This window comes from Eutrigla gurnardus (genome assembly GCF_963514095.1).
Source record: "Eutrigla gurnardus genome assembly, chromosome: 15".
Lineage (NCBI taxonomy): Eukaryota > Metazoa > Chordata > Actinopteri > Perciformes > Triglidae > Eutrigla > Eutrigla gurnardus.
This window is the reverse complement of record NC_139938.1, coordinates 8,483,171-8,509,580: the sequence shown is the minus strand read 5'-3', so window position 1 is coordinate 8,509,580 and position 26,410 is coordinate 8,483,171. Positions and strand designations below refer to the sequence as shown.

Sequence of the window (26,410 nt, the reverse complement as noted above, 5' to 3'; positions counted from 1 at the left end):
ACTTTATAAAGTAGTTAAAATCGTGAATGCATCACTGATAGTAATCCTCTATATATATATGATTGATATTTAATCCAAAAACAAGCTCTAATTTCGTATCAATGCTCGACTGAGCTGCTTTGTATCAACTCTGACCAGCCTACATTCCCCACAATGCACTCGGCGCGACTCGTTTCCGGTCCTGCGCCGTTTCTGGAGCGGATTGGAACCCGGAGTCAGGATTTGCTAAATGAAGGGTCTTTTGCAGAAAAGGTAACGTGTTTCTCTGTAAAAATACGCGGCGTTGTTAGAAAATGGCGCCGCCGTTGAGTCGCGGAGGTGCAGCCGCTTCGTCCGGGCCGCTCCGGGCGTCGCTGCGCCGCCTCCGCTGCCGGCTGCTCGGCGCTGAAGTGCATCGACTCCGGTCTGCTGCTTCGCGTCTCCGGTCCATCCGCCATGCCGACTGTTCTTTGTTACATTTGACTGAAGAGGAGCCGCTCAGATCGGAGTTAAAACCCGGCGCTTGGGAACGACTCAAATCCCGGATCTCGTCTCCTAACCGGACTGCTGACGTGAATGTGCCCCGGCTGTGTCGCCGACACCGAAAACCAGTTCATGTTGTCATAATACATTTCTGTTTAGCCGGGAGGTCTGGTGCGTTCAATGCAGCTCCAGCGTCCCGGGTTAAACGTACATGAATGTTTGGAAGTTCAACATTGTAACAGAAAGTAGTTCCTTCATATGAATGTGCATCATTAAGACGTCAGACCTCCGTCTCCTATGAATGACATGAGATGTGGTATTATGAGCGTTTCTCCTGTTTGTAGGTTGGCATAATGGCTGAGCAGGCGCCAGATGAGTTCATCTGTGAGTATGAATCCAGCTCTGACTGTAACTGCTGACAAAGTGTGACACTGGGCCGTGGTGACAGGTGTGATGTGTGCTGCAGGGTGCGAGGACTGTGGACAGTACCACGACTCTGAGTGTCCCGAGCTGGGGCCCCTGGTGACCGTCCAGGACTCCTTCGTGCTCAGCCGGGCCCGGTGAGTGAGAGCTTCACAGTCTGCAGTCAAACCGGTGGTTTTTCATCCAACCGTCTCTCACTTCAGGTTATTTACTGAGATCCAAAGCCTGAATTCCTCCTCGCTGCAGACATGAGAACTGACCCTGATCTCTCTCCTCCTGCTGGAGAGAGGGAATTAAAATACATGGCCTCTTCCAGTGTCGCTATTCATATTATAGACCTGCTCCACCTCACTTTTCAGAGGCAGAGCCTCTTCTTTTATCCCCTGAAGATCTAATGGAGATATTGCACACTCATAACACAAATATGTACAGAGGAAATAATATAAATGCAATTTGATATCAATCATCCTGAGTTGTTCTTGTCCTGGATCAGGTCGTCTTTACCAAACAGCCTGGAGATCAGACCGATGGCTGACGGGCAAGAGGGGGTGTTCGTGCTGCGTCGGGTGGTCAAGAGGACCCGGTTTGGGCCCTTTGAGGCTAAGAGGGCCCCCCACCTGGAGAAGGAAGGAGTGTTCCCTCTGAAGGTGCAGCCTGATGAATCCTGAAGTCGCTCTGTTCTACTATGAGTGTGTGGTCGTTCTTTTACCTTCCTTCTCTTGCTGGTCCTCCGATGGCCAGATCTTCCAGAAGGACGCCGTGGTGGTGTGCTTCGACTCCAGCAGCGAGGAAGACTGCAACTGGATGATGCTGGTGCGACCCGCCACCGACCACAAACACCAGAATCTGACGGCTTACCAGCAGGACGATGACGTGTACTTCAACACGTCCCGGGTGAGTGTGCCCGTCCTTCAGGGATTCATTTAGTCGTGCATCTCAAGAGGAGATCGGCGCGCTCTAACGTTGCTGTTTGATTCCCAGGATGTGCTTCCAGGGACGGAGCTGAGGGTCTGGTACGGCGCTTTCTACGCCAAGAAGATGGAGAAGTCGATGCTCAAGACTCCACTTCAACCAGTTCCTCCGCCAGGTAGATGACATATTAGTGACAAACACTCACAATACGCTGAATATCCATCATAATAATCATGAAAAGTTGTCCAGCATCGTAGACAAGGGAAAAATAGAGCCTGATTTAAAAAAAATTCGGCCTCCAGGAATCATCAGAAAGATCAGATTAGAGATGAGATGTAGGATTTGATCACGGATCGGTGAAAAAAACACTATAAGTTAATCTTGGTTTAGTTTTTTATTTTGCATATTTTAATAATTATCAGGATAATCTAGTGAATCAGTTATTAAAACACTCACAATGTCGTTTTTTTTTTTCAAATGTATCCATTATTTTTTTATTTGTAGTTTAGGATCTTCACTAAATTAAATAAGTGTTCCATCTGTGACACAATACAAACAAGACATGAAGTGATTCCAGTGTTTTAGTGCCTTTTTAAGTTTTAAACATATTTTGATGAGTATCGGGATGATATAGTGTATCATAATTATTTTGACCAGGATAATCGTGCCATGAAATGTTCCTATCAGCCCGTGTCTAGATGACATTATGGAGCTGAAGCACTATGACAACGGTGCCTCATAGTGTTGTCTCTCTTTTCTCAGACGTGACCGAGACCTCAGAGACGTCTGGAGCCCACGTCCCCCCAGTGGCTGAAGAAAACAATGCAGGTAAGATCGTTAAAGACATCCGTCAGCTCCAGTCATCTCAGAAATGTCCTCTTCTCTCATAAAGAGGAGCTCAGTTTGAGGTCATGTCTGGGTCGGCCGTTCTTCTCCACAGTGAGTCCAAAACATGTCTGGGATGAGGAAATGCTGTGTCATCGTTACACACTCTGAATCCTCTACTTCCTTGTTTTGATCACAGGCAGCATGCTGAGTCACCTCGACGACGTGACGACGGTGCTTCCGGTCGACCCGCTGCTGCCCCGAGAGGAGAGCCTGGTTGGCCCTGAGGAGGGGGAGGAGGAGGAGGAGGGCGAACTCCCCGCAGTTCGACCGGGCCCCAAGAGAGGGCAGGGCCGGGGGAGGAGGGCTAAGGGCCGCAGGCTCGGAGCTGCAGCTACCGCAAGCAGACACAAAGGTTAGGACGAGACGACGGCCTCAAACACACCAGAGAACAAACATGGATGTCCTTGTGTACATTTGTGGAGCCGGTTTGTGGAGAAGTCACAGTTGTAAAGGATTCAACACACACACATTTAAAAGTATTGCCAACATAAGAAAACATGTATAATAGAAGAAATATATAATACAATACATATAAAAGAATACTATAAAATATGGACAATTTAGCTGAATAAATATGGGAGTTCTTAGATGTAGTAGTTTAGTGTTAAAATGTTCAAAATTGTCCCAAGGACTGTAGAAAGGATCATAGTATAAAAAGAAAATTCACTGCACAGAGATGTAGTCCCTAATAGGTGAGTTAATGTAACGCATACAGACAGAGGTGATGTCATCGATGACACGTGGCGTCGATGGGAGGCGATTAGAGTCCAGGTCAGTGGTTGAGGAGGTCAGTTCCTCTCACTTCACCGGCACTCTCAACTCTGATGGACCGTGTTGGAACCGGTTCAGACACATTCTGCAGAGGTCGATGGATGGCATTCTGGGAAAATGCTGCACATATCTCACTGAGGTAGACTGTGATGGATTATCTTGGTGGAGAGGGGTTCTTCCTGTTTTCCTGGTCGACAGAGGTTTGCTGTTTGCATCACTTTTGTCGCTCCTGTTGCCTAGCAACCGACTGCCGTTGACAAGAAATAGCAGTGAACTAACTTGATTGATGATTAAAATGGGGCCAGAGATAATTTTATTGTATTATTTTTATTACGATGAAGGATATGCTTCACTGCCGGTGCTTGATATATTCAGGAGAGTATTTCTGCCACATCACGCGTCGCCATGTTGATTTAAAATCCAATCGTCACGGCGTGCAATGAATCTTGGGGTAAATTGGGATGATGAGAATCTGTGCCAGTGTGTCACTAGATTTCTCTGTGATATTCCTGATGTGTGCAGATGTGAAGCCCTCGGTGCAGAGCTCCAAGCCGGAGGCCTCAGGGGCCAAAGAGGGCCTGCTGAGCTCTGACAGCGGGGCCGTCCTGAAGAGACACAAAGCCAGAGAACACAAGAGGGTCTACCGCTGCTCCCTCTGCAACAAGGTCTTCCAGAACAGCTCCAACCTCAACAGACACATTCGCTCTCATGGTAGGTGGAGATCAGCGGGACCCGGAGCGTCGCGGCGGTGTTGAGTTCATCCCACTGGGAACGAGTGAAGCATTAAGGAGTCCCCCTCTTGTTATCCCCCCAGGTGATAAGCTGTTCAAATGTGACGAATGTGACAAGTTGTTCAGCCGCAAGGAGAGTCTGAAGCAGCACATCTCTTACAAGCACAGCAAGAACATGGTGAGTTCCACTCCCAGCTGTCAGCTCGGGAGCTTTCACTCCCCCTCCCCCGTCATTATCTCACCTCTGCACACCTTTGTCTGTGCGTATGTGGATGTTTTATGTGTATTTTTTATTCAGCATTGTTAATTTTACTTGCTGACCTTCTTAATGCACGTTGTTCAGTGTGAACTGTTATAAATACTTACTTACTTACGCTGCTGGTTCACCTGTCTTCTCCTTATCTGCTCCCAACAGCCCGACCAGGACTACAAATACAAATGCAACACGTGTGAGAAATCCTTTCGCCTGGAAAATGCCTTAAAGTTCCACAACTGTCGGACAGGTCAGATAGTGACATTAACTTAGCGTTCCCCGTTTTTGAAAGATATTTCTACTCAACATCCTCGCCAGATCTTCTCCCCTCAGATGTATTTGACTCGGTCTTCTCTCTCCAGACGACAAGACGTTCCAGTGCGATATCTGCTCGCGCTTCTTCTCCACCAACAGTAACCTCTCCAAGCACAAGAAGAAGCACGGCGAGAAGCTCTATTCCTGTGAGATCTGCAACAAGATGTTCTACCGCAAAGACGTGATGCAGGAGCACCACAGGAGGCACGGCGTCGGTGAGTCTGTGTGGGGATGCGGTGCATCATTCACAGGGAGTTAGTTGCATGTCACCTTTAAGCTCTCTGCTCAACTAAAACCAGCATGCATCCGAACAGGACCGAAGCACATGAAGAGGGAGGAGCTGGAGGCCAACGGAGAAGAAGGGACCCGCTACAGGAAGGAGCCGTCGCCGTGTCCCATCTGTGGAAAGGTGAGCGCTCGGCGCGGCGTCTGCGGCGGCGGCAGGTCAAAGAACTGAGTTGAGAAGTGCTTCATGGGTGGCGTGTTTGTGTGCTCAGGTGTTCTCCTGCAGGAGCAACATGAACAAGCATCTGTTGACTCACGGAGATAAGAAGTACACCTGTGAGATCTGCGCCCGCAAGTTCTTCCGCGTGGACGTCCTTCGAGATCACATTCACGTCCACTTCAAGGTGAGACGGCAGAGTGGGGGCTAATGCTGAACAAACGTTTACACAAACAGCCATTTTTGTTTAGCTTCTTTGACGATGTAGGCGGGTCATCAATAAACTGTAAAAAATGTACTGATGTTTGTCTCCAGAACAATACAAAATCATTTTATCCTAATATAGAGCAACAGCAGCACCAACAGTATTTGTACTTGACCAGTAGTAACATACATGGTTCAGGCAGCCAATCAAAATGCAGGCACATCTACGTCACCGTTGTCACCCGTCGCTCCAGGCTGGAACAACCGTAGCGGTGTCTTCCTTGGATAAAATCAAATAAAATGTCATTAAACTCGTTTTTTCTGCCTCCCTCAGGATCTTGACTGTCTCTGTGTTTGTTCCAGGATATCGCCTTAATGGACGAGCAGGAGAGAGAGTGCTTCATCAAGAAGATCGGCATTTCAGCCGGCGACAGCGACGAAACGGACGACGACGACGAGGAAGACGACCCCGAGCACCACAAGTACAACTGCAAGAAATGCCAAGTGAGCTTTGTCCCGACAGGCAGGGAGACCGCCTGCAGACTCAACACACACTTTAAATTAATAATATGCAAACATTTCAGTGAGTTGAGGCACATTTTAGAACATTAAGTATTTTATCTTTCCCTCAGTTATCAGAGTTCATTGAACAGGTCATGAACTTGCTGAAGGCCTTCTGATGCAAACTTTGATAATGTAATATAAACTCTCACGCTGCCGCACTACTTTATTCCTCAAACAAGTTCCTGAGCTCCCTCCGTCTGCGTCTCTAGATGTCATTTGCGAAGGGCAGGGAGTACCTGAAGCACATCCTGGAGCAGCACAAGGAGCGAGGCTACGGCTGCGGGATCTGTAACCGCCGCTTCGCACTGAAGGCCACGTACAACGCTCACCTGGTCATCCACAGAGAGCAGCTGCCTGACCCTGCAGTACAGAAGTAAGCCCCGCTCATTTGTGATAGAAGAAGAGGGCAGCTGTTTTGAAGACTTGGGTTTTGAATTTTGTTCATTGGGGTCTTGGTTTTTAACATCTAAATGGAACATAATTTACCAAATGAACATCATGCTGTATTGAAGAAGACTTAAAACTAGAGATTGAGACCATAAACTCATGTTTACAATGCTACTGTGTTTTTAGAGTGAAAGATGAAAGTAATAACCTGCAGTACAGAGTAATATAATCATATCTGCTCTTCTGTCCTGAAGGTACATCCATCCGTGTGAAATTTGTGGCCGAATCTTCAACAGTATTGGTAACCTGGAAAGGCACAAGATCATCCACACTGGTGAGCACCGGCCTGAGGTCTCTGAATGTTTGTCCCATGACGTGTGTGTGATGCTGAACCCTTTAATGCTGAGGTTTCCTCCTGAGGTAGAAGTTTGGACAAGGATGTCCCAACTAGTCACGTGTGTTGATTCTCTTGCTAAATGATTGCAAAACTTGCATTGAAAGTGAGAGTTTAAGTTGATCTGCTGCGTTGCTCCAAGAAAAGTGTGCTTGTCATATAAATGAAGGAAACTTCCAAATGTGATTACAAAGATCTATTTTTTCTATGGTTAGTGATATTAATAACATAAGTTACACAGAGAGACACAAGGTAACACTTGACATGCTGATCGAGTGCCTGTACGCGTCCGTCTGCTCCTCCAGGGGTGAAGAGCCACGGCTGTGACAAGTGTGGCAAGTCATTCGCAAGGAAGGACATGCTGAAGGAGCACCTCAGGGTTCACGACGACATCAGGGACTTCCTGTGTGCAGAGTGCGGCAAAGGTCAGGTCCTCTCAGCCACACCACACACCTCACGACTTGTTCCTCAGTGTGTAAATGCCGTCATCAGTACTGCAGCCAAGGACCACATAGCTGTCCCTTCCCTCCCTTCACAATATGCCACCAACATGAATTCAGCACCCCACATCGATGGACAGCGACAAGAGGAAACGGAGTGTCTTCCTAATCAGGAAACACAATATGACACTCATCAATAAGACAATTCTAGGGCTGTACCCGATATATGGAAGCTTTAAAGCATCATTCCATATCTTGACATTCAAATTCTAAATCAACATTTCTGCACAGTTCAATAATATTATGAGTATTATAACATTATTGGTATTACATTCCAGTGGTGGCTGCATATGATGCTTTCTGAATCCTGTCTTCCATTCCAATAATTCCAGAGAGTTGAAAAGTCAACATTAATTGAAAAAGATAGATATGCAATATGTTTTTAATCTTACAAAATATTCTGCTTCAGTCCATATTTCTTTACATCTGCTTTTAAAAACAACATATTTACTGCATAAAACCACTTGCTTTTCCAATTTGCCTCCTCCCATTGGAAGTTTAATTCATGTTACGCCCCAAAACACACCTAACCTGTTTGCACCCACACTATCCAGCATTTAAAGTGGCAGTCTGTAAGAGCAGTAAGTACAGGTTAGTGGGTCATGTGATCAATCACCATAGTTTTAACTCCCTCTTTGAATGATAGTAACTTAAAAGACAATTAAATAGATGAAAATGTTACGGACTGCCACTTTAACTAGCAAACACTCAGTTGTACTTAAAAGGACCCTGACAATGTGCTACAGGTCGTTTAAAAAGGAACCACAGTAGTTGATCACAGTTTGGATCATGGTTTCTTGTGCAGGCATGAAGACCAAACACGCTCTGAGGCACCACATGAAGCTGCACAAGGGCATCAAGGAGTACGAGTGCAAAGAGTGCAACCGCAAGTTTGCCCAAAAGGTCAACATGCTGAAACACTACAAGAGGCATACAGGTGAGAGTTACACAGAAAGCAAAACCTTCACCGGAGGTAGACATGGTGGTGGATTTACATCTTCACGTGATGTTTCCCGTCGCAGGTATAAAGGACTTCATGTGTGAGCTGTGTGGGAAGACGTTCAGCGAGAGGACGACTCTAGAGACGCACAAGCTCATCCACACAGGCAAGATGATCCCAACACACTCTTGTTGGACATGAAGAATGGTTTAGGATTAGACAGCAAATGATTACTTCAGCATGATTTATGAAGCCAAAAAAAGTCAAACTTTTCTGTTAATATAATAGTATTTTCATTTTGTTTTTGCATAACACTTTAAAATACATACAAAATCTCAAGATGCTTCACATCCAGATTAGAAATAACTATACTACAACATTAAAACTCAACCATGATTTAGTTTTAATGTTGAATAAAACAATATGATATATTTTTAAATATGATGAATAAAACCAGACACAAAATATTTTCAAGACCAAAGTAAATCAAACTAGAAACGAGATTCGAGACGGGATTGAAGCAGGACCTTCGGGGAAGGCCGAGAGGAACACATTTTAAGATTTGATTTTTAAGTAACACCATTATTTATTGAGGAATTCAGGTCTTTGTTTGACAGTTTCTTTTGCTACCTTTCGGCTCCATAGAAAGGAGTTTAAATGTGAGAAACATCTGCATGCTGGACTCAGTTTCCCCTCCTCTCTCTGCAGTGGGGAAGACATGGACGTGTGCCACGTGTGACAAGAAGTACCTGACGGAGTACATGCTGCAGAAGCACGTCCACCTCACGCATGAGAAGGTGGAGGCTCAGTCATGTGACCTCTGTGGGACCAAAGTCTCCACCCGCGCTTCCATGAACCGCCATCTGAGGCGCAAACACGCCGAGGTGAGTCATTGGGGGACTGGAGGACTGGGGGACTGGAGGACTGAGGGATTGAGGGACTGGAGGACTGGAGGACTGGGGGATTGAGGGACTGGAGGACTGGGGGACTGAGGGATTGGAGGACTGGGGGACTGAGGGACTGGAGGACTGGGGGACTGAGGGATTGGAGGACTGAGGGACTGGAGGGCTGAGGGACTGGAGGGCTGAGGGACTGGAGGACTGAGGGAGTGGAGGACTCGGGGACTGAGGGACTGGAGGGCTGGGGGATTGAGGGACTGGAGGACTGGGGGACTGAGGGACTGAGGGGACTGAGGGACTGGAGGACTGGGGGACTGAGGGATTGGAGGACTGGGGGACTGGAGGGCTGAGGGACTGGAGGGCTGAGGGACTGGAGGACTGAGGGAGTGGAGGGCTGGGGGACTGGGGGACTGAGGGACTGGGGGATTGAGGGACTGGAGGACTGGGGGACTGAGGGACTGAGGGGACTGAGGGATTGGAGGACTGGGGGACTGGATGACTGGGGGACTGGAGGGCTGAGGGACTGGAGGACTGAGGGAGTGGAGGACTCGGGGACTGAGGGACTGGAGGGCTGGGGGATTGAGGGACTGGAGGAATGGGGGACTGGAGGACTGGGGGACTGGAGGACTGAGGGACTGGGGGACTGGGGGACTGGAGGACTGAGGGACTGGAGGACTGAGGGACTGGAGGACTGAGGGACTGGGGGACTGGAGGACTGAGGGACTGGAGGACTGAGGGACTGGGGGACTGAGGGACTGGAGGACTGAGGGGACTGAGGGACTGGAGGACTGGGGGACTGGATGACTGGGGGACTGGAGGGCTGAGGGACTGGAGGACTGAGGGAGTGGAGGACTGGAGGGCTGGGGGACTGGAGGGCTGTGGGACTGAGGGACTGGAGGACTCGGGGACTGAGGGACTGGAGGGCTGGGGGATTGAGGGACTGGAGGAATGGGGGACTGAGGGAATGGGGGACTGAGGGACTGGAGGACTAGAGGACTGAGGGACTGGGGGACTGAGGGACTGGAGGACTGAGGGACTGGAGGACTGAGGGACTGGGGGACTGAGGGACTGGAGGACTGGAGGACTGAGGGACTGGGGGACTGGGGGACTGGAGGACTGAGGGACTGGAGGACTGGATGACAGAATCCAGTTGCTGTGATTTATCCCTCTGCCGTTGTCCCTCCAGGTGGTTTCTGTCAGAATGGACGAGTTTGATGATCTTCAGGAAACCTCAACAATCAATGACTCATCAATCAGCATTGTGCAGGTTAGATTCCAGTTTGCATGATTTACATATCTGATGAGTTATTATGTCCATCTATCATGTTCCTTGTACTCTTAACTTCCTTGTTTTCCATTTTATTTAGTATTGTACTGTAAACATAGAACTGTCAGAGTTCCTGTTTCTTCTCAGTTTAGCGATGAATCAGACTAAACGTTACTACCTCCGCTTTCCTCCGACTCCCTTCGTGTGAGATCTTTGTGTTCCCAAATGAATCCGATGTTTCCTCCTCAGCCCACTCTGACCCTGGATAAAGACGGCATGGTCCAGGAGAGGCTCAGCCGATCCTCCCGACACCCCAGGAAGAAGCAGAGAGTCGCAGCCGAGCCGGAGCTTTCCGAGTCCGACGAGTACGTTGATTACGTTGACTCGACGAGGCACGAGTCGTTGGCGGAGTACAACACGGTCATCGTCGGCGACGAGGTGGAGACGAGCTCTGCCGTGCAGAGCATCCAACAGGTACACTTGAAGGTTTTCATGAACGTATCCTCATTGTCATAGTAACGTGTCCAGTCTCTTGACCACAGGGAATAGGTTTTGTTTGCTGAACGGTCAACACAGAGAATAACAACGGATGCAGCTTGTTGTAAAATAACTGGGAGATTAACTTTCTTAACTTTTTTTGTTCTTTCTGGTAAAACGGCGGTAAAAAGGTTTCTAATAACACCTAAATGGGTTTAATAAAACTGGCAAATTGACAGATAATGTCAGAACATCACATTAACCAGCAATTATGATTTCATTTACGTTGACGTATTAAACTGAAAACACACGATGTAGCAACTTTGCAGCAGCTGAACAAAACATACAATAATAAATATATGTATTTCGTGCTGCCGTTTCAGGTGGTGGTCCTGGCCGACCCCGGCGCTCCGTCAGCCTCCTCACCCAACAGCTCGGTGGGTCTGCCCAGCATCACCGTCACGCCCATCGGCAGCCACGCCCCCGCCCAGTTCACCAGCCTGCAGCCCGTTGCCGTGGGACACCTGACGGCCAGCGACCGGCCGCTCACCCTGGACAACTCCATCCTCACCGTCACCTTCGACACCGTCAGCGGCTCCGCCATGCTCCACAACCGGCCGGCCGAGCTCGTCCCAGAGACGGTGGGTCCGGGCGGGGGCGCGGCGCCGCAGTCCGTGGCCCACTTCATCAACGTCACCACTCTGGTTAACCCCATGGGCCACCAGCTGGAGGCCCCCAATCTGGCCTGGAGGCCTGTACCGGCGGCCGACGGAGGCCAGGTCGGCCCCGTGGTGGAGGGTGTTCAGGGGGACAGTCAGGAGGGCCAGGGCCTGGAGCCAGGCCGGTCCGTCCAGAGCCAGCCGCCCACACCGCAGCAGCAAGGCGGCGCTGCACAGCAGATGTTCAGCTACTAGAGAGAGTGGAGGTGCTGGTCGCCTCGCTCCCACAGACCTGTAATATAGTAGAGTAGATCAACCACCGTCACCCTGATGCCTCTCCAGCCCCGTAGAAGTCAATCCGTTTGTAATGATTTCTTTTTCATACCGACAAAACCCAGTGGCTCTTCATAATGAACATGATATTTAAAAAAATCACTGACACTCCAATAGAAGATTTTCGTTTCAAACCAAAGCAACATGTTGACTCTTCAAATGCCTTACCAGCCTTTTAAACACGCGCATGTTCAGATCAATCTGCTGCTCAAACACTGAAAATGCACCGACACCAGTCGGTGCAGCGGACGGTCCGATGACAACACTTCTCCCAGGTTATGTGATGATAATGTAATGGTTGGCATCACACATGAAACGTTATTTTTGAATGCTGTAAACTGTAATTATTGATGAGCTGTCTGGAAAGGAATACTGGAAGAGTTTTTGTACCGTTATTTTTAAACAAAGTACTTCTTGGAAACGGTTGTTCCTGTTTATTTGTCACAAACGTGATCAATCTGGCTGTGAGTGAATGAATGAATGAATGAATGAGAACGTTTTAGCAACAGCAGGTTCTCCAAAACCAAAGCTTCTTGTCAGTCTATTGGCTTTTAGACCAACATGCCTGTTGGATGATGTTTCACTGACTGTATGGTATTCTCAGTAATATGAATATAGTGTAGCCGACTGCTGATTCATTAAACCGCTAGGTTTGTGCGATGCTCTCCAGACACACACCGTACAGAGAGAGAGAGAGAAAGAGGCTGTGCTGCATCACATCAATTGAACTTGCAGCGGAGGGAGCGTTCAGGATTCATGTGGCAAACCTCAGCAGGTTCGGTTTGGATGTGAAACGTGTTTCTCTCTTCCACTGAGTGCACAGATGTTGAGAGGAAGATGATCGTCCAACCGACAAGGGAAGAAGCAGCATTACAGTCTCATTCGATGAAGATGCTGCCGGCGGCATCGCGCGACACGGAGGAGGAGAGCTGTCTCATCTAGGACGCTGCTCTGAGTCCGAGCACGTTCATGGCAGTGACCATGGTGAAAGTGAGTCTAGACCAGACCAGGATCTCTGTGCTCATCGAGGGTTCGGGTCCTGTCGCCGGGGTCCACTCCGGTAAGGTGCTGACACTGAGCATGCTGGATGAGAGGTACCGGACTGCTTTGCTCTGCCAGCCCCACCAGATCGCCCCGGACCCCAGAAGTGTGACGTCTCTGCAGGGACTCTATATATTTATCACTCTACCAGTCTATATATAACATACTGTACGTTACAATAGCACCCCAAAGCTATGAAGTTTATAGCAACAGATACGGCTTCAAACTTAAAATCATTCTTGTGCTAATCTGGCTATCATTTCCTCTCATGCATTGTATGATAAAACACATTTTCTGTCAAAAGCTGATCTTCCCTATGTAGCAGCGGTCAAAGACGAGAGGCAGGAGTGTGCCTCGTTTCAGCACAGTCAGCAGAGCAGAATACAGATGTTCTTACCAAACATGGTTTTAATGGTTTGTCATTGGTAGTATACTGTATGCTGCAGCAGACAACAACATTCCTGTAGATCCATTTCCTCATTGACACCAGACCTACTGTAGATATAGTTTTCTACACTAACACATTGTATAACGCCAAACTGAAGGTGGGTTCATCAGTTGAAATCATCTGTTCTGTAATCCTCGCTACAGTTTTTACCCCAGCGGAGATGAATACACTTAATATAGCAAACAAATCCCCATCCAAACATATTATATCATCAAAATAAAATGGATTTCAAAACTTAATCCTATATTTATATTGCAAAGGATTTAATTACAGATTTCTACCACCGGTGTCCCCATGCCATAAAGGTGTATTCATGTATCATGATGCCATTACAAAGGTTTACACTGTGGGCTTCATAACACACTAAGAGAACAATAAGATGAGATCAAACCTCCCACCCAGACTTTGGATGAAGAGATCACTTCTACTAACACAAAAACCTCTAAAGGGGAAGCAACGAGTGATCAGAGTGAGCAAACAATTCTGTAATGTTCAGTGACTATTTGTGTCATGGCTGAAAACCAAAGACAGACTTGATTACTGCTCCGTTAACCACAGTGGTGCACTCCTGGCGTGTTGCTTCTCGTCTCCCTGCTATCCAGTGACTCAGCGACCTTTGGAAGATGGAAGACGAGGTCAAGAGGGTGTTTGATCACAGCAAACTTCAGTTTTGTTTAGAGTCACTGCCAAGTTTTCCATTTCCTCTTGATAAGACGAGACATACTGCTTGACGAATGCTTCTTCTTCCTAGCCTATCAGTGGTTTGATTGTCTGAGCACGCACAAAGGGTCTGTTAATGACCTGTTTATTTGCAGGCTAAGTGGATTTAACGTGGATCTCTTCTGCTCGGGGCCATTAAAGCCCCTGTAAGGTCCCTTTAAAGCCTCTGTAAGGCTCCTTTATTCTCCTCATCTCCTCCTCTGCACGGTGTTTACTGAGGGGCCGCGATGCACACGGGCATCATAATAAAAACATCTGGAGCCGGTTTCAATAGGTTATATTAGAATATAACTCAACTCAATATAACCCTGTTTGTAAAATTCATATAATGAGTTTAATGAGGGAATCAAATCCTTTGGTTAAATAAAAGTTATAATTATGTTGATTGTAACTAATTGAAATGTTACAACTATCGGCAGTAAAAAAATCAAATAAAATAGTAAAACTAGTTCAGAATGTTTAAATATTGAAGCTGTAACCTGAAATAATTCATCAATGGACTAATTGTTTGAAAGTGATCCTTTCAGTGGTTTCTTCCGTCAGAAATGCCAGACATCATGGTTCCAGATTCTCTCTCTGCTGACTTCCTCGTTGCTCACCGAGTATTATTGAATTTAGGACATGACCCGGTCCTCCCCACCATCCCGGCCATAAAGGGCCTGAAGGCCCAGAGCCCTTCATTTACACGTCAAAGAAGCGTTTCTTATCAACTGCACTGGTTTCATATTGATTCTGGTCACATGCACCATGAATATCAAAAACACCAGGCTGAACAGGTTTCTCCACATGTAAATGTATCTGGGTTTAGGTGTATCCCTCCTCCTGAACCAACAACAGGGAGTTTAGGTTTTTTTGTTTTCTTTGATTGAACCTTCATTTAGGTTGTGTGAACCACACAGATGAGATAAGAATACAGTTTAGAGATTACGGTCTGGCTCCTCTCTCATGTTAATGATCAAGAGGCGTGACACCGCCCGTGTGTTCACGTTACACCAGGGGGCTCTCGTTCAACGAGCAGCAGCCTTCACCTTGTAGCTGCTGTTCATGTTAATGCAGCGGCAGCCTTGGGGGACAAACATTGATCGGTGCTGCAGTGACGAGAGCCAGCAGCCTGAAATGAAACCTTGTTCCTCACGGAGCAGTAAGATCTGCTTATTGTCCCAACAGCCTCCCTGATGACATATTTACACTTCGTCTTTGTGCCTCGTCCTTCCAGTTCCCTCAGGTGGAGCAGCTGATATCATCACTTGTTATGCTGGCATATTAGAGGTAAATAGAGAGGCAGGATTTTCAGCCGCTGATCACCAGAAAGCAAACAGTACAGAATTAATCATTAACATGCATTCAATTGTATATAATCTTGATTTACACGCAGGGTAAGAATAGCTGATGCCACAGAACGTTAAGTGACTCAGAATGAACCATTTGTTTTCAGAATATGTTGACGTGCAGGTAAAACAAAATGAAGGCTGAGAAACTAGAAATAAAGGGGTCATCACATAACCTATAATTAAAAGAGATCCGTAAGGGCCTGTATGACAATGATTAGGGGGGAGATCGAGTCGGAGGGATTCTAGTATTATTCATCTTTCCCCTGTGATATTTATAATAATAACCATTATTATTATAAATACATAAAGCTCAAATTGTTAGATCAGAAACATGACATTTATTCTCCAAGACATCCAGCCAGACTATGAGGTTTGATATCATATTTCGTTAAAAGCATAATGATTCATAGAGAATGTTTTTTGTCAGAGTAATATATATCTCTAATATCTCTTTTTATATACATGTTTTTATACATCCAGTAAGCCATAAATTAAACTATAAACTCGGTGCCTGTTTGAAGACTGCCCTTCCTTTAAGTGTCATTTTTTTAACTGTATGCCATTGTTTTCTTATTATTGTATGTTTCATGTGATCACGGTCCTGAGCCACGTAAATAAAATGAGATGATTTGATGTGTCTGATCTCATATATACCATCTGATCAAAGCCACATTTTATGAAGTAGAACCTGACGATGGCTGGTAAAATATTGCAACTTTCTGATCCATTTACTCATCTGTGGCTGCAACCCAGTCATTTTTGTACGGTCCCTAAGGTTAACGTTTCTGATCTGTTGAGCCCAAAAGAGATGATCTCTAGAAGTTTTATGAGTTAGTCTCTAACTGGTATTATAATTATTATTATTGTGTGAATGATATATTCTTTGAACTGGCTTCATTACTTAGACGTCAGCTTATAAAACAGAGCAGCCTGAGATAAGGCTGGTTGAACCTCCAGTACTTGTTTTATGATAAGTGAACAAATCAATCATTTACAGTCAGCCACCAGAGGACGAAGCAACATGGCTGCTCTCCTCTTTATGACCCTGAACTACAAGTGTAATGTCAGTGGCAAGTTTCCTGTGGTGACACTCCTCGGCCGTGAAAGAACGTTATGATCCCCCTCTGCTGAGACGATGAGTCCACACATTCCCAAACCATCTCCCCAATATCACATAACCCACCTATTGTTAGGACATTCCCTCTTCTTACCTCCGGGGCTTAATGGTCTACAGTGGGACAAAGGTGTGTTTATGAAATGACACATTCCTGGGGTTTGGATACAAAGATGATATTCTCCTTTTCATGGCAGAAACATGAGAGAGCTTGGGACTGTAAGGCATCTGAAAACAACCGTCTCAGGACACAGTGGCCGCGTGTTGCCTTGTGGTCTGTGTTGTTTCCTGAGCAGGAAATCTTTCCACCTCTTCCAATCGGTTTCAAAACCAGGAAGTGGTGTCACGGCTCCATGCAGGCCCAGCCCCTCTGATTTCACCTGAAAAGAGGGAGGGGCCACACCGAGCTTGACAAGGGGAAAAACAAGGAAGAGCTCACAAGCAGGCAGTTCAGTGTGTCTGTTCACTTGCCCAGATTGTGCCTTGGAGACGGATAAAAAAAGAAGGAGTTTACCCTGCTGGTGGGTTTCTCAACACGGATATGGACGTACCAGATTCTCCACATGGGAATATGGGGCTGTTGAGGACGTTTGAGTCCTCTGAGTTTGGCAGCTGGGAGAAAATAGGCTCAGGTGGATTTGGACAAGTTTACAAAGTTCGGCACATACAGTGGAAAACATGGCTGGCTATCAAGTGCCCTCCCTGCCTTCATATGGATGACAAGTAAGTTCCAGCCACATGGATCTTAGCTAGAGAGATCTTTGTCCCGTGATCCTGTAAAGTGATGTAAATGTAAAATGATATGAAGAAGTACAAAAGAAGAAGCTAGCTCAGATTCGTGTTTCCTTCTGTGTTTGGTCCTCCTGTGCACCACATGTACAGATCTGTCTCCACCCAGCTGAGTGTCGACTGGAGGACCAGTGTCTGACCAAACAGTAGCCGGACAGCGGCTCCGCTTATGACTGTTGGTTGAGAAGTCATTCAGAGTCTTGTAGTCCTTGAAAGGTGAACGTCAAGGAATGTGTGACTCACCCACTGCCAGTCTGGGCACACGGAGCACTAAAGGTGCCGCAGCAGCAAACAAGAGGCCACGTTTTACATATTCAGACTGATAAGTCGTGCTGCATGGCCCACTGACATGTTGATTCTTCCCCCTGGCAAAAAAAAGTGAGCCTACATTGCTCGGGGACAGGGCTGTTTACTTATTCAAACACAAACCTGAAAGCTTCCCCGCTGATTCCCAATCAACACTTCTCTCTCGGCCTCAGGGAGTGGCTGCTTTTAATACATGTGTATTTCAATAAAGGAAGCAAGGTGGTCGTTTCCCCCTCTGTTGTATTCTGTAACAGTTTGCATCAACATGACTCTCGTTTTTTGCTCTGCATGGATCTCTCAGGAAGGAAAATTTGTTTTTTATACGGTTTATTATTATTATTTGTGTGTGTGTGTGTGTGTGTGTGTGTGTGTGTGTGTGTGTGTGTGTGTGTGTGTGTGTGTGTGTGTGTGTGTGTGTGTGTGTGTGTGTGTGTGTGTGTGTGTGTGTGCACACACTGGGTTTGTCAGACACACATAAATATTACCTCACCATAACCCTGCTTCACTCCTCCCAGAACCTGATGTGCGACTTTAAGCATCCGCTGAACCCGAAGCAAAGATCTTATCATCACACCTGCAAAGTACATAAACCATGCAAACACTTGATTGCAGCCTTCGCTGACCCACGCATAGCATCCGGCAACAGGGACTCGGAGCCAGCTTTGTCTGGCTGCCGCTGTGTGGCGCAGACAATAAAAGGAGCCGTAAAACCGGTCTTACCGGGCCTCTCTGTCTAAACGGAGACATTGTTTGGTTCTGAGGAGCCGTGGAGGAGCACTTTGGATTAGATGACGGATTGAAGCAAACAAGTGGTTGCCCCATCCTCCCATGTCATGTTTGATTATTCCTGCCTGGCTGGATTTGGGGGCTTGCGCCTCCTCCACTTGTACTGACTATAAAGGACAATTATAGCCAGATCCCTCCTGAGAGAACACGACTCTTTTAGTAACCTGATACACTTTGCACACAATGGACTCATGGGAGTCTTAGGAGTCTCTTCTGTGCGTCTTATTTAATTGTATTAATGGTGGGAAATCGCAATTCTGAGGCACATTCCTACAACCGTTAGTGTTTTATCTCTCTCCCATCAATCCTCATTAAGAGTTTGGCTTTTCAAAGCAGGCTCCGCTGTGCAGAGATGAGGTCATGAATGACCTGCACAGTTGTGTTTGAGGTATGTTAGCAGGGCCAGCGGACTGATAAAGAGGGCTGTGCAAAGGTTGAGCAACAGAGAACAAGAGCTGCGTTTAAGCCTCCTGGGCTCTCCTGATGCATTCCAGGCCGGGCTGGAATGTCCTCAAGGCCTTGAAAATAGCCTCTGGACAGTCAAGTGCACAATCCACATACTTGGCCTGAACAGTGGTGAATGAATGCTGGATGTCTGCAGAGGTCACAGCCTCTGAGGTAAATGCTGGTGTTTCCATAGCTGGGAGCTCATCTACATGCTGGAATTTGGGTTTGGACAAAAGTTATGCCGAATGTTATTTATCATGTTAATGTTTGATAAGAAGTTGGATCTGGTGAATACCTGTGAGCTAATGACTTGAAAACAATGTTTCATCCCATGTCAGCTGCACTTTGTTTGCACTCCGTTTACGTTGTTTAGTCACTCCAGCAGAAGAGTCGCTGAGCTGTAGAATGAAACATAAATGTGTCATTTTGATAAATCACAGGGAGCGTTCAGAGCTGCTGGAGGAGGCTAAGAAGATGGAGGCGGCCAAGTTCCGATACATCCTGCCTGTGTACGGGATCTGCGACGACCCCCAGGGCCTGGTCATGGAGTACATGGAGACTGGCTCCCTGGAGACCCTGCTGGCCACCGAGCCTCTGCCCTGGGAGCTCCGCTTCCGCATCATCCACGAGACGGCGGTGGGAATGAACTTCCTGCACTGCATGAACCCACCGCTGCTCCACCTGGACCTGAAGCCCGCCAACATCCTGCTGGATGCCCACTATCACATCAAGGTAGAGACTTTAGCACAGAGCGGCAGCCTCAGAGGCATTTCTGGTGACAGAAAATGTGAGGATCATATTCAACACGTTCTATTTTGTAAAGTGTGTGTATATATATATAATATATACATATATATATATATCATTTTTATGTGTCACAGATAATGACGCCGTTTTTACTGAAAAACAATCAAATCATTTTAAATAACATGAATTCAGATCTCCCTACATTTAAAAAAAAAGGATAAATAAATAAAAAATATAGCTATTTTTGTATCCCGTATATTTTAAATCAGGCTTTATTTTTCACATCGCTACTATAATAATGAACTTTTTCAACTCACTCATGATGATATTTACAATTATGCCAATTATGCAAATTCACCATGATCAACTTATTGTGATTGGTTTTTTTTTTAATCGCGATCCACAATAAAATCATTTATAGTCAAACCCCTTTGCGTCGTCATTTAGTTGTAATGACAACATTGAGTTAAGATGTAAAAATGTAAAGGTAAACATGAGAAATCCTCTAATTCACATCTTATATTACGTTACTATGAAGTGTAATTACTGAATGTTTTTGCTGCTGTAAAACAGATTCGACATGAAATCAAATCACGTCCATCTTTTTCTCCAAAGCTGAAAGTCATTCACAGATTTTTGGAAGGAATTTCAGCCATGAGGTGCTTTGCGTTTCCCTTTTCATCCATTTTAAAATGACGGCCCTGCACACGCTCTGGGCAGACAGGTGTCTCTCAGCCGCTGTCTCACCTGCAAACAGCTCAACTGTACTGCGAGCGATGGGTGGGAACCGTCATTTCTGGAGTTTAATATGTGGATGTAAACAGCTCACCCGGGCCTGTCCTGACATGACGAATTCAGCTCCTATTAAAGCTCCCTCTGTGAATGTGTGTGCGTGAAAGAGCGTGGGTGTGCGCCCTTCAACACGAACGTGAAGGGCCTCTCCTCTCCTACAGGCTGGGACACGGCTGCGTTGCCCTCATCATACCACTGAGTGCACATAATAGAGGCTTAGCAGCCTGTCACACTCAGCGGGCAGTTAGTCATCAGTGTCGCGCTGCTTCATGAGAAAAGGCGGCCATGTTGCTCTGTTTGAGGCTCTTATCTGATCTCTCCCCGTCTCAGATATCTGATTTTGGCCTGGCCCGGTGGAACGGCCTGTCACGGGCTGATGACATCAGCAGGGACGGCTTCTGCGGCACCATTGCCTACCTGCCGCCGGAGAGCATCATTGAGAAGGACAGAGTGTCGGACACCAAGCATGACGTATACAGGTTGGATTTTATTTTCAGCAGTTTGTGTGTAAATGTAGCTTTTTAACGTCTGTCTGCCTTTTGGCTTTCAAGTCTGACTCCCTAATGAATCACATGAAGGAGATGGATTTGCCAGTAAATGACATGTTTATACAAATGTCTTAAAGAGATTCAACAAAGTTTCAGTTAAAAGGGATAAACATATCTATAACGACACTGCAACTGAATTTTTTGACAATCTGACAGCAGTGTTTTATACAGCAAGAGTGGGGTCAGTGATGATTAAATGGTTAGTTCAGTTTGAAATGGGAATCATCTCAGTTACTCTGCAGTATGTTTGATTTTTTTAAATTGTATTTGTACTCACATCTCTTAATTCCATTTTTCCTCTATTCCAGTTTCTCCATCGTCATCTGGGGGATTCTCACCCAGAAGAAACCCTACCAAGGTGAGACTTGCAGTACGATTAATGCATGAAACCAACAAAGATTTCATTCAAGATTGATGGGAAACTTTATTTCATTTAAGACTTTGCCAAGAATTTGATAAAAAGTCAGAAATGCTTAAAATACAAATAGTTATGGTAAATTAGAGATTGACACATGATAATTACAGTAGGTCTGGGCTATACACAATCATTTTGTGACTTTAAATGAGTTGACCATATTATCATACGTTCCTGTTTTGCATGTACAGCCATGCTAACTGCTGCGCTGCTTTAAAGGGACAATTTCAGGCTCCTTTTCAGACTCACATTTGTACTTTGGGTTTCTACTAGAACATGTTAACATGCTCTAAAAACACATTCTTCTTCTCATACTGTCTCTCTAAATGTACCTGTATTCACCCTCCGACTGAAACGCTCCGTTTTAGCGCCTGTCTCTTTAAGCCCTCCTCCAGATGAAGTCAGTCAGTCTTGGTTTAATCTAATGAGCCTGCATGTGACGTAGGAAGGGGAGCCAAAGCTAAATGGCTTTTTCAATCACGTGTTCTCTGATCTAGACAGTCAACAAAAAACTGACGGGTTGTTTTCTTCACAATTTGATGGTTGGTTTCCCAAATGTATCTGCAGAAGCACTGATCAAGTGAGTTCTTCATGTCCCCTATAAGCTAAATGCTAACATCGGCATGCTAACATGCACACAATGACTATGGTGTAGTTGTACAGGTACTGCAGGTACAGATCACCTTACATATTAACCTCGTGGTGGTGCTAGAGCTTGATCAATTCATTTAGATTAATCTCCCTGGGAACATGAATTAAATGATATCATGGCATTCCATCCAATAGTTGTTGAGATATTTCAGTTTTTACTGACAAACAGACATCGCCATCCACAGAGAAACAAACATTTGTTTTTCCATTGTAATTCTAAGCATCAATTTATTTGCCTTATTGCCTAAAGTGATTTATTCTGCATTACTCTATCATTATATATTAATATGAAAAATATGAATTTGAAAAAAAACCTTCACCCCCTGCCCACTCAAGTTAGAATTAGGTATTATATTTTCTACTTAGCAAGTCAAATGTTTTAAATGTTTGACTTGCTTTCTCATAAATTTGACCCATCATAAATCTTTATTCATCCCTCCTAACTTTTCGTTTATTTTTAGTATTTTCCTGGCTGGGCTGGGCTTTCATAATCCCCAGTTAAGAAAGAAATAATGTAACTTCAGGGTACACCTGGCAAGGTGTGTGTGTGTGTGTGTGTGTGTGTGTGTGTGTGTGTGTGTGTGTGTGTGTGTGTGTGTGTGTGTGTGTGTGTGTGTGTGTGTGTGTGTGTGTGTGTGTGTGTGTGTGTGTGTGTGTGTGTGTGTGTGTGTGTGTACTGTATGTGAGTATACTGTTTATGTGTGTGTGTGTATACTGTGTGTATACTGTGTGTGTGTGTGTGTGTGTGTGTGTGTGTGTGTGTGTGTGTGTGTGTGTGTGTGTGTGTGTGTGTGTTTACCCTGTGGTAAGTGGAGTGTATTTGCTCCCAGGCGTATCAGGTAGCAGATCACTTCAAGGAATTTGTCTCCTTTTGAAGGCCAGTGTGTCGATGAGGGTTTCCAGGTTGGCACCGCCTGTATTTATCCAGACAGTAATCATAATCCAGAAATGGCCTGGTTTACCAACCCTTCCCATCTTCCTCCTCCACCTGTGAAGGGTATTGTGGCGACAAAAGGAGGCAGAGCAGCTGTGATTAAAGCCTCGACCTGTTTGTTCTGAATCATTGACTTGGCTGATCCCATGGTCCGATAGAAAGAGGCCAGACCAGGAACTCTTGAGAGCTTTTTGCTTTTTTTGCTTTTGCTCCCATGGGAAACAACAGCACACTCTCTTATCTGAGCACATGGGGAGATGGGGATGAAGCTAAACACTTCATTTTATTTATTATCTTACATTACGACTAAAAGTATTTTGTGTTTTGTCCTCAGGCAGAAAGTGTGTTTTTTTGTATAAAACCGTATTTATTAGTGATAGAACTGAAATATCGGGTTGATTTTTTCCCCCCATAGGTGAGAATAACATCCTTCAGATCATGGTGAAGGTGGTGAAGGGGGTTCGTCCAGACCTGGCTGTGGTGCCACGCTGCCGGCCTTCAGCCTGTGCCGGGTTCCTGAGCCTCATGCAGCGCTGCTGGACTACAAACCCTGATGCCAGACCCAGCTTCCAGGGTAAATCAACTTTCTTCTATCATGTAAATCAGTATGAATCACGTGTTCCTCTTCCTGAGGATAACACATGCTGTTCACTGGAGTTTTTGTATTATTACTGAAACATGACCTAGAGCTCTTGTCCTTACAGAAATCACATCTGAAGCTGAAGAGCTCTGCTCTAAACCTCAAGAGGAGCCCAAGACGCCAACTTTATCAACATCAGAGCCGGAGCCCTCGTCTCCCAACGCACTCACTAGTGAGCAGGTATGACATGACGGCTCTAGACTAAATCATTGCCTCCGGGGTAACGTTGGCTTCTCTGGAAGACGTTGTGTGTTTTTGTTCAGTGGAAGATTTTTGAACCTAGCAGATCATGTGTGCCTCCATTTCAAATGATAAACAACCACATAGATGATCAACTTTTATATTTTGTTCCTTTACTTGTCTCTCATTCCTCGTTAAAGCTTTTAAACGGACTGTTTAATGTTCCGTTAATGTTTAACTACACACCCAGACACCAGGAAGCTTATCGCTAAATAGCTCCAGACATGATTATGACTTTTTAATTCATATGTTTGTGTCACTGTTTGACATGGAAAAACAGCTGCGTCACTCACAAGGAATGTTGACTGATGGGATTGTTTGGCACATACGCTGATGGATTGGATGTTGTGGTACGTGACTAGAAGCAGACATCCTGATGGCTGAAAGTTTATTCTGTCTTTGGGGGCAGAAGATTTTGAACTTCTGTAGGTGTTCAAGTGATTTTGACTGGATCAAACCGAAGTTCAGCACATAATCATAATGTCTTTGTTATCCGAGCAGCGGCTACTTACTTGAGTAGAACTGTAATGGTGCTGTGTCTAACACCAGCTTGTCTAAATATGCTTATCTGGCTATTTGCTCTACAGGTTAAAGACAACAAGCCGGTGCGTCCAAAGTCAGCCATGTTGCCGGAAAAAGATTACAGCCTGTCGGAGCTGTTGAGCCAGGTGGATTCTGGGATCTCGAGGAGCTTTGATCGAGTGAAGGAGGATAGCTGCAAGAGGCTGTCTGGCATCTCCTCAGCGGACTCAGCCTTCTCCTCCCAAGACTCTATCACGATGTCTTTTGAGAAAGAAAACACATGTGGTAGGAGCTGACAACCATTACTCACGTAGACCTAAAAGTACAATATGATCACGATTAACTGGAGTTTTGCCTCATACCCATACGTTTCCTCCTTAACGCCCAGATTCTGCTGAAGTCCAGAGGCGGAAGCTGTGTGAGGCCATCAGGACTAAAGACACCGCCAAGCTGATGAAGATCCTCCAGCCTCAGGATGTCGATCTTCTCCTCGACGGTGGGGGCAGTCTGCTCCACCACGCCATCACATTGGCCAATGACGAGGCTGTCAAGTTCCTCCTCCTGAACAACGCCAATCCCAACCTTGCCAATGCCCGTGGCTCCACACCGCTGCACCTGGCCACAGAGAGGCACCTGAAGCCCCTGGCAGAGCTTCTGCTCGGCCGGCGCTGCACCAACATCAACGCCAAGGACGAGGACCAGTACACGGCTTTGCACTGGGCGGCCCAGAACGGGGACGAGGCTATCACACGCCTGCTGCTGGACCGGGGAGCGGCCATCAACGAGGCCGATGGCCAGGGACGCACGCCAGCTTACATCGCATGCCAGCACGGCCAGGAAAACGTCATTCGGGTGCTGCTAAGCCGTGGCGCTGATGTCCGGGTCAAAGGTAAGGACAACTGGACGGCGCTCCACGTTGCTGCCTGGCAAGGGCATCTGGGCATCGTCAAGCTGCTGATCAAGCAGGCAGGCGCCGACGTGGACGGGCAGACGACGGACGGCCGAACGCCGCTTCATCTGGCTTCCCAGAGGGGGCAGTACCGAGTGGCACGGATCCTGATTGAACTAGGAGCGGATGTTCACATGACGTCCGCTTGCTTGAACGCACCCCTGCACGTGGCGGCAGAGACGGGTCACACCAGCACCTCTCGCCTCTTGATCAAACACCAGGCGGACATTCACGCCCAGAACGCCCACGGACTCACCCCTCTCCACCTGGCCTCCCAGCGCGGCCACCTGGCCACAGTCAAGATGTTGATTGAAGAGGGGGCAGACCCCGGCAGGTCCAACCAGGCCCTCCGCACCGCGTGCCATCTGGCGGCAGAGAACGGACACTGTGAAGTCCTGAAAGAGCTGCTCCTCCACTGTCCAGATGGTGGCGCTCTGTCAGACGAGCAGGGGCTCAGCCCATTGCACCTGGCACTGCAGGGCGGACACTCAAACATCATCACTATGCTGCTGCCGCAGGAGTGCCAGGACTTAGTAACCGAGAGCTCAGCGCAACAAGTAGCTGAACAGCACGCGCCCCCGGAGGCCAAGCAGCTCCAGAGGAAAGTCGTCATTCTCAAGTTGACGGAGCACAAAGACGTCCCACAATCCACCAGCTCACAGTGTGCCTCAGCACCCTGCTAACCAGAGCAAAGACACTGCCGAGCGTGCACAGAACCGTCTTCACTGTCCTTTTTTTATATCCACTGGTGCCTCAGAGTTGGGAGAGAGAGGTCGTTGTTGGACTTCAAAGCCCTTTCAACACTGTAGGTATTTCCTTATGGTCAGAAAAGCTTAAATGTAAATATGTACACTGTGAATAGAAAGTATAAATACTCTGTTGTGTTCAAAATTAGTGTTTACTTTTTTTTACCTAACAAGCACATTTTTTTTTACTTAACAAGCACCAGCATCAGCATTCTGATGAGGAAAGCGGTGACCTTTGTTTCACTGTACCGCACTGCAGCTGGTACGCCTGCCTGTCATATTTAAGAGAGCACTTTGCTCACAAGCCGTATTAGGGAAACCCTGTAGATCATCAGAGCCAATGAAAACAACTTTGACCTTCAGTGTTCTGAACCTGTTACATATCAGTACTGCATCATACATTAAACCATTTAAAACCTTTTA

At 46.5% G+C, this 26,410-nt stretch overlaps 2 protein-coding genes across 2 annotated transcripts in view; both read left to right on the top strand.

The window, feature by feature from the left end:
- Positions 1–26,410, top strand: part of ripk4 (receptor-interacting serine-threonine kinase 4) — a 92,615-nt gene extending 66,205 nt beyond the window's left edge. The window contains exons 2-9 of the mRNA XM_084028334.1: positions 16,946–17,198; positions 19,244–19,535; positions 20,673–20,821; positions 21,199–21,248; positions 23,306–23,464; positions 23,595–23,710; positions 24,358–24,577; positions 24,681–26,410. Coding sequence (XP_083884460.1) covers positions 17,017–17,198; positions 19,244–19,535; positions 20,673–20,821; positions 21,199–21,248; positions 23,306–23,464; positions 23,595–23,710; positions 24,358–24,577; positions 24,681–25,924 — 2,412 coding nt within the window. The 5' untranslated portion in view covers positions 16,946–17,016 and the 3' untranslated portion in view covers positions 25,925–26,410. The remainder of the gene's footprint in view (positions 1–16,945; positions 17,199–19,243; positions 19,536–20,672; positions 20,822–21,198; positions 21,249–23,305; positions 23,465–23,594; positions 23,711–24,357; positions 24,578–24,680) is intronic.
- prdm15 (PR domain containing 15) lies at positions 131–12,236 on the top strand. The gene is made up of 24 exons (XM_084029555.1): positions 131–252; positions 807–846; positions 929–1,022; positions 1,379–1,532; positions 1,627–1,779; positions 1,867–1,972; positions 2,560–2,625; positions 2,822–3,037; positions 3,979–4,167; positions 4,271–4,365; positions 4,603–4,690; positions 4,803–4,970; positions 5,070–5,164; positions 5,253–5,384; positions 5,765–5,905; positions 6,175–6,338; positions 6,607–6,686; positions 7,052–7,171; positions 8,052–8,183; positions 8,269–8,352; positions 8,895–9,070; positions 10,272–10,352; positions 10,602–10,826; positions 11,213–12,236. The coding sequence occupies exons 1-24, from the start codon at positions 154–156 to the stop codon at positions 11,741–11,743; spliced, it is 3,429 nt and encodes a 1,142-aa protein (XP_083885681.1). The 5' UTR covers positions 131–153; the 3' UTR covers positions 11,744–12,236.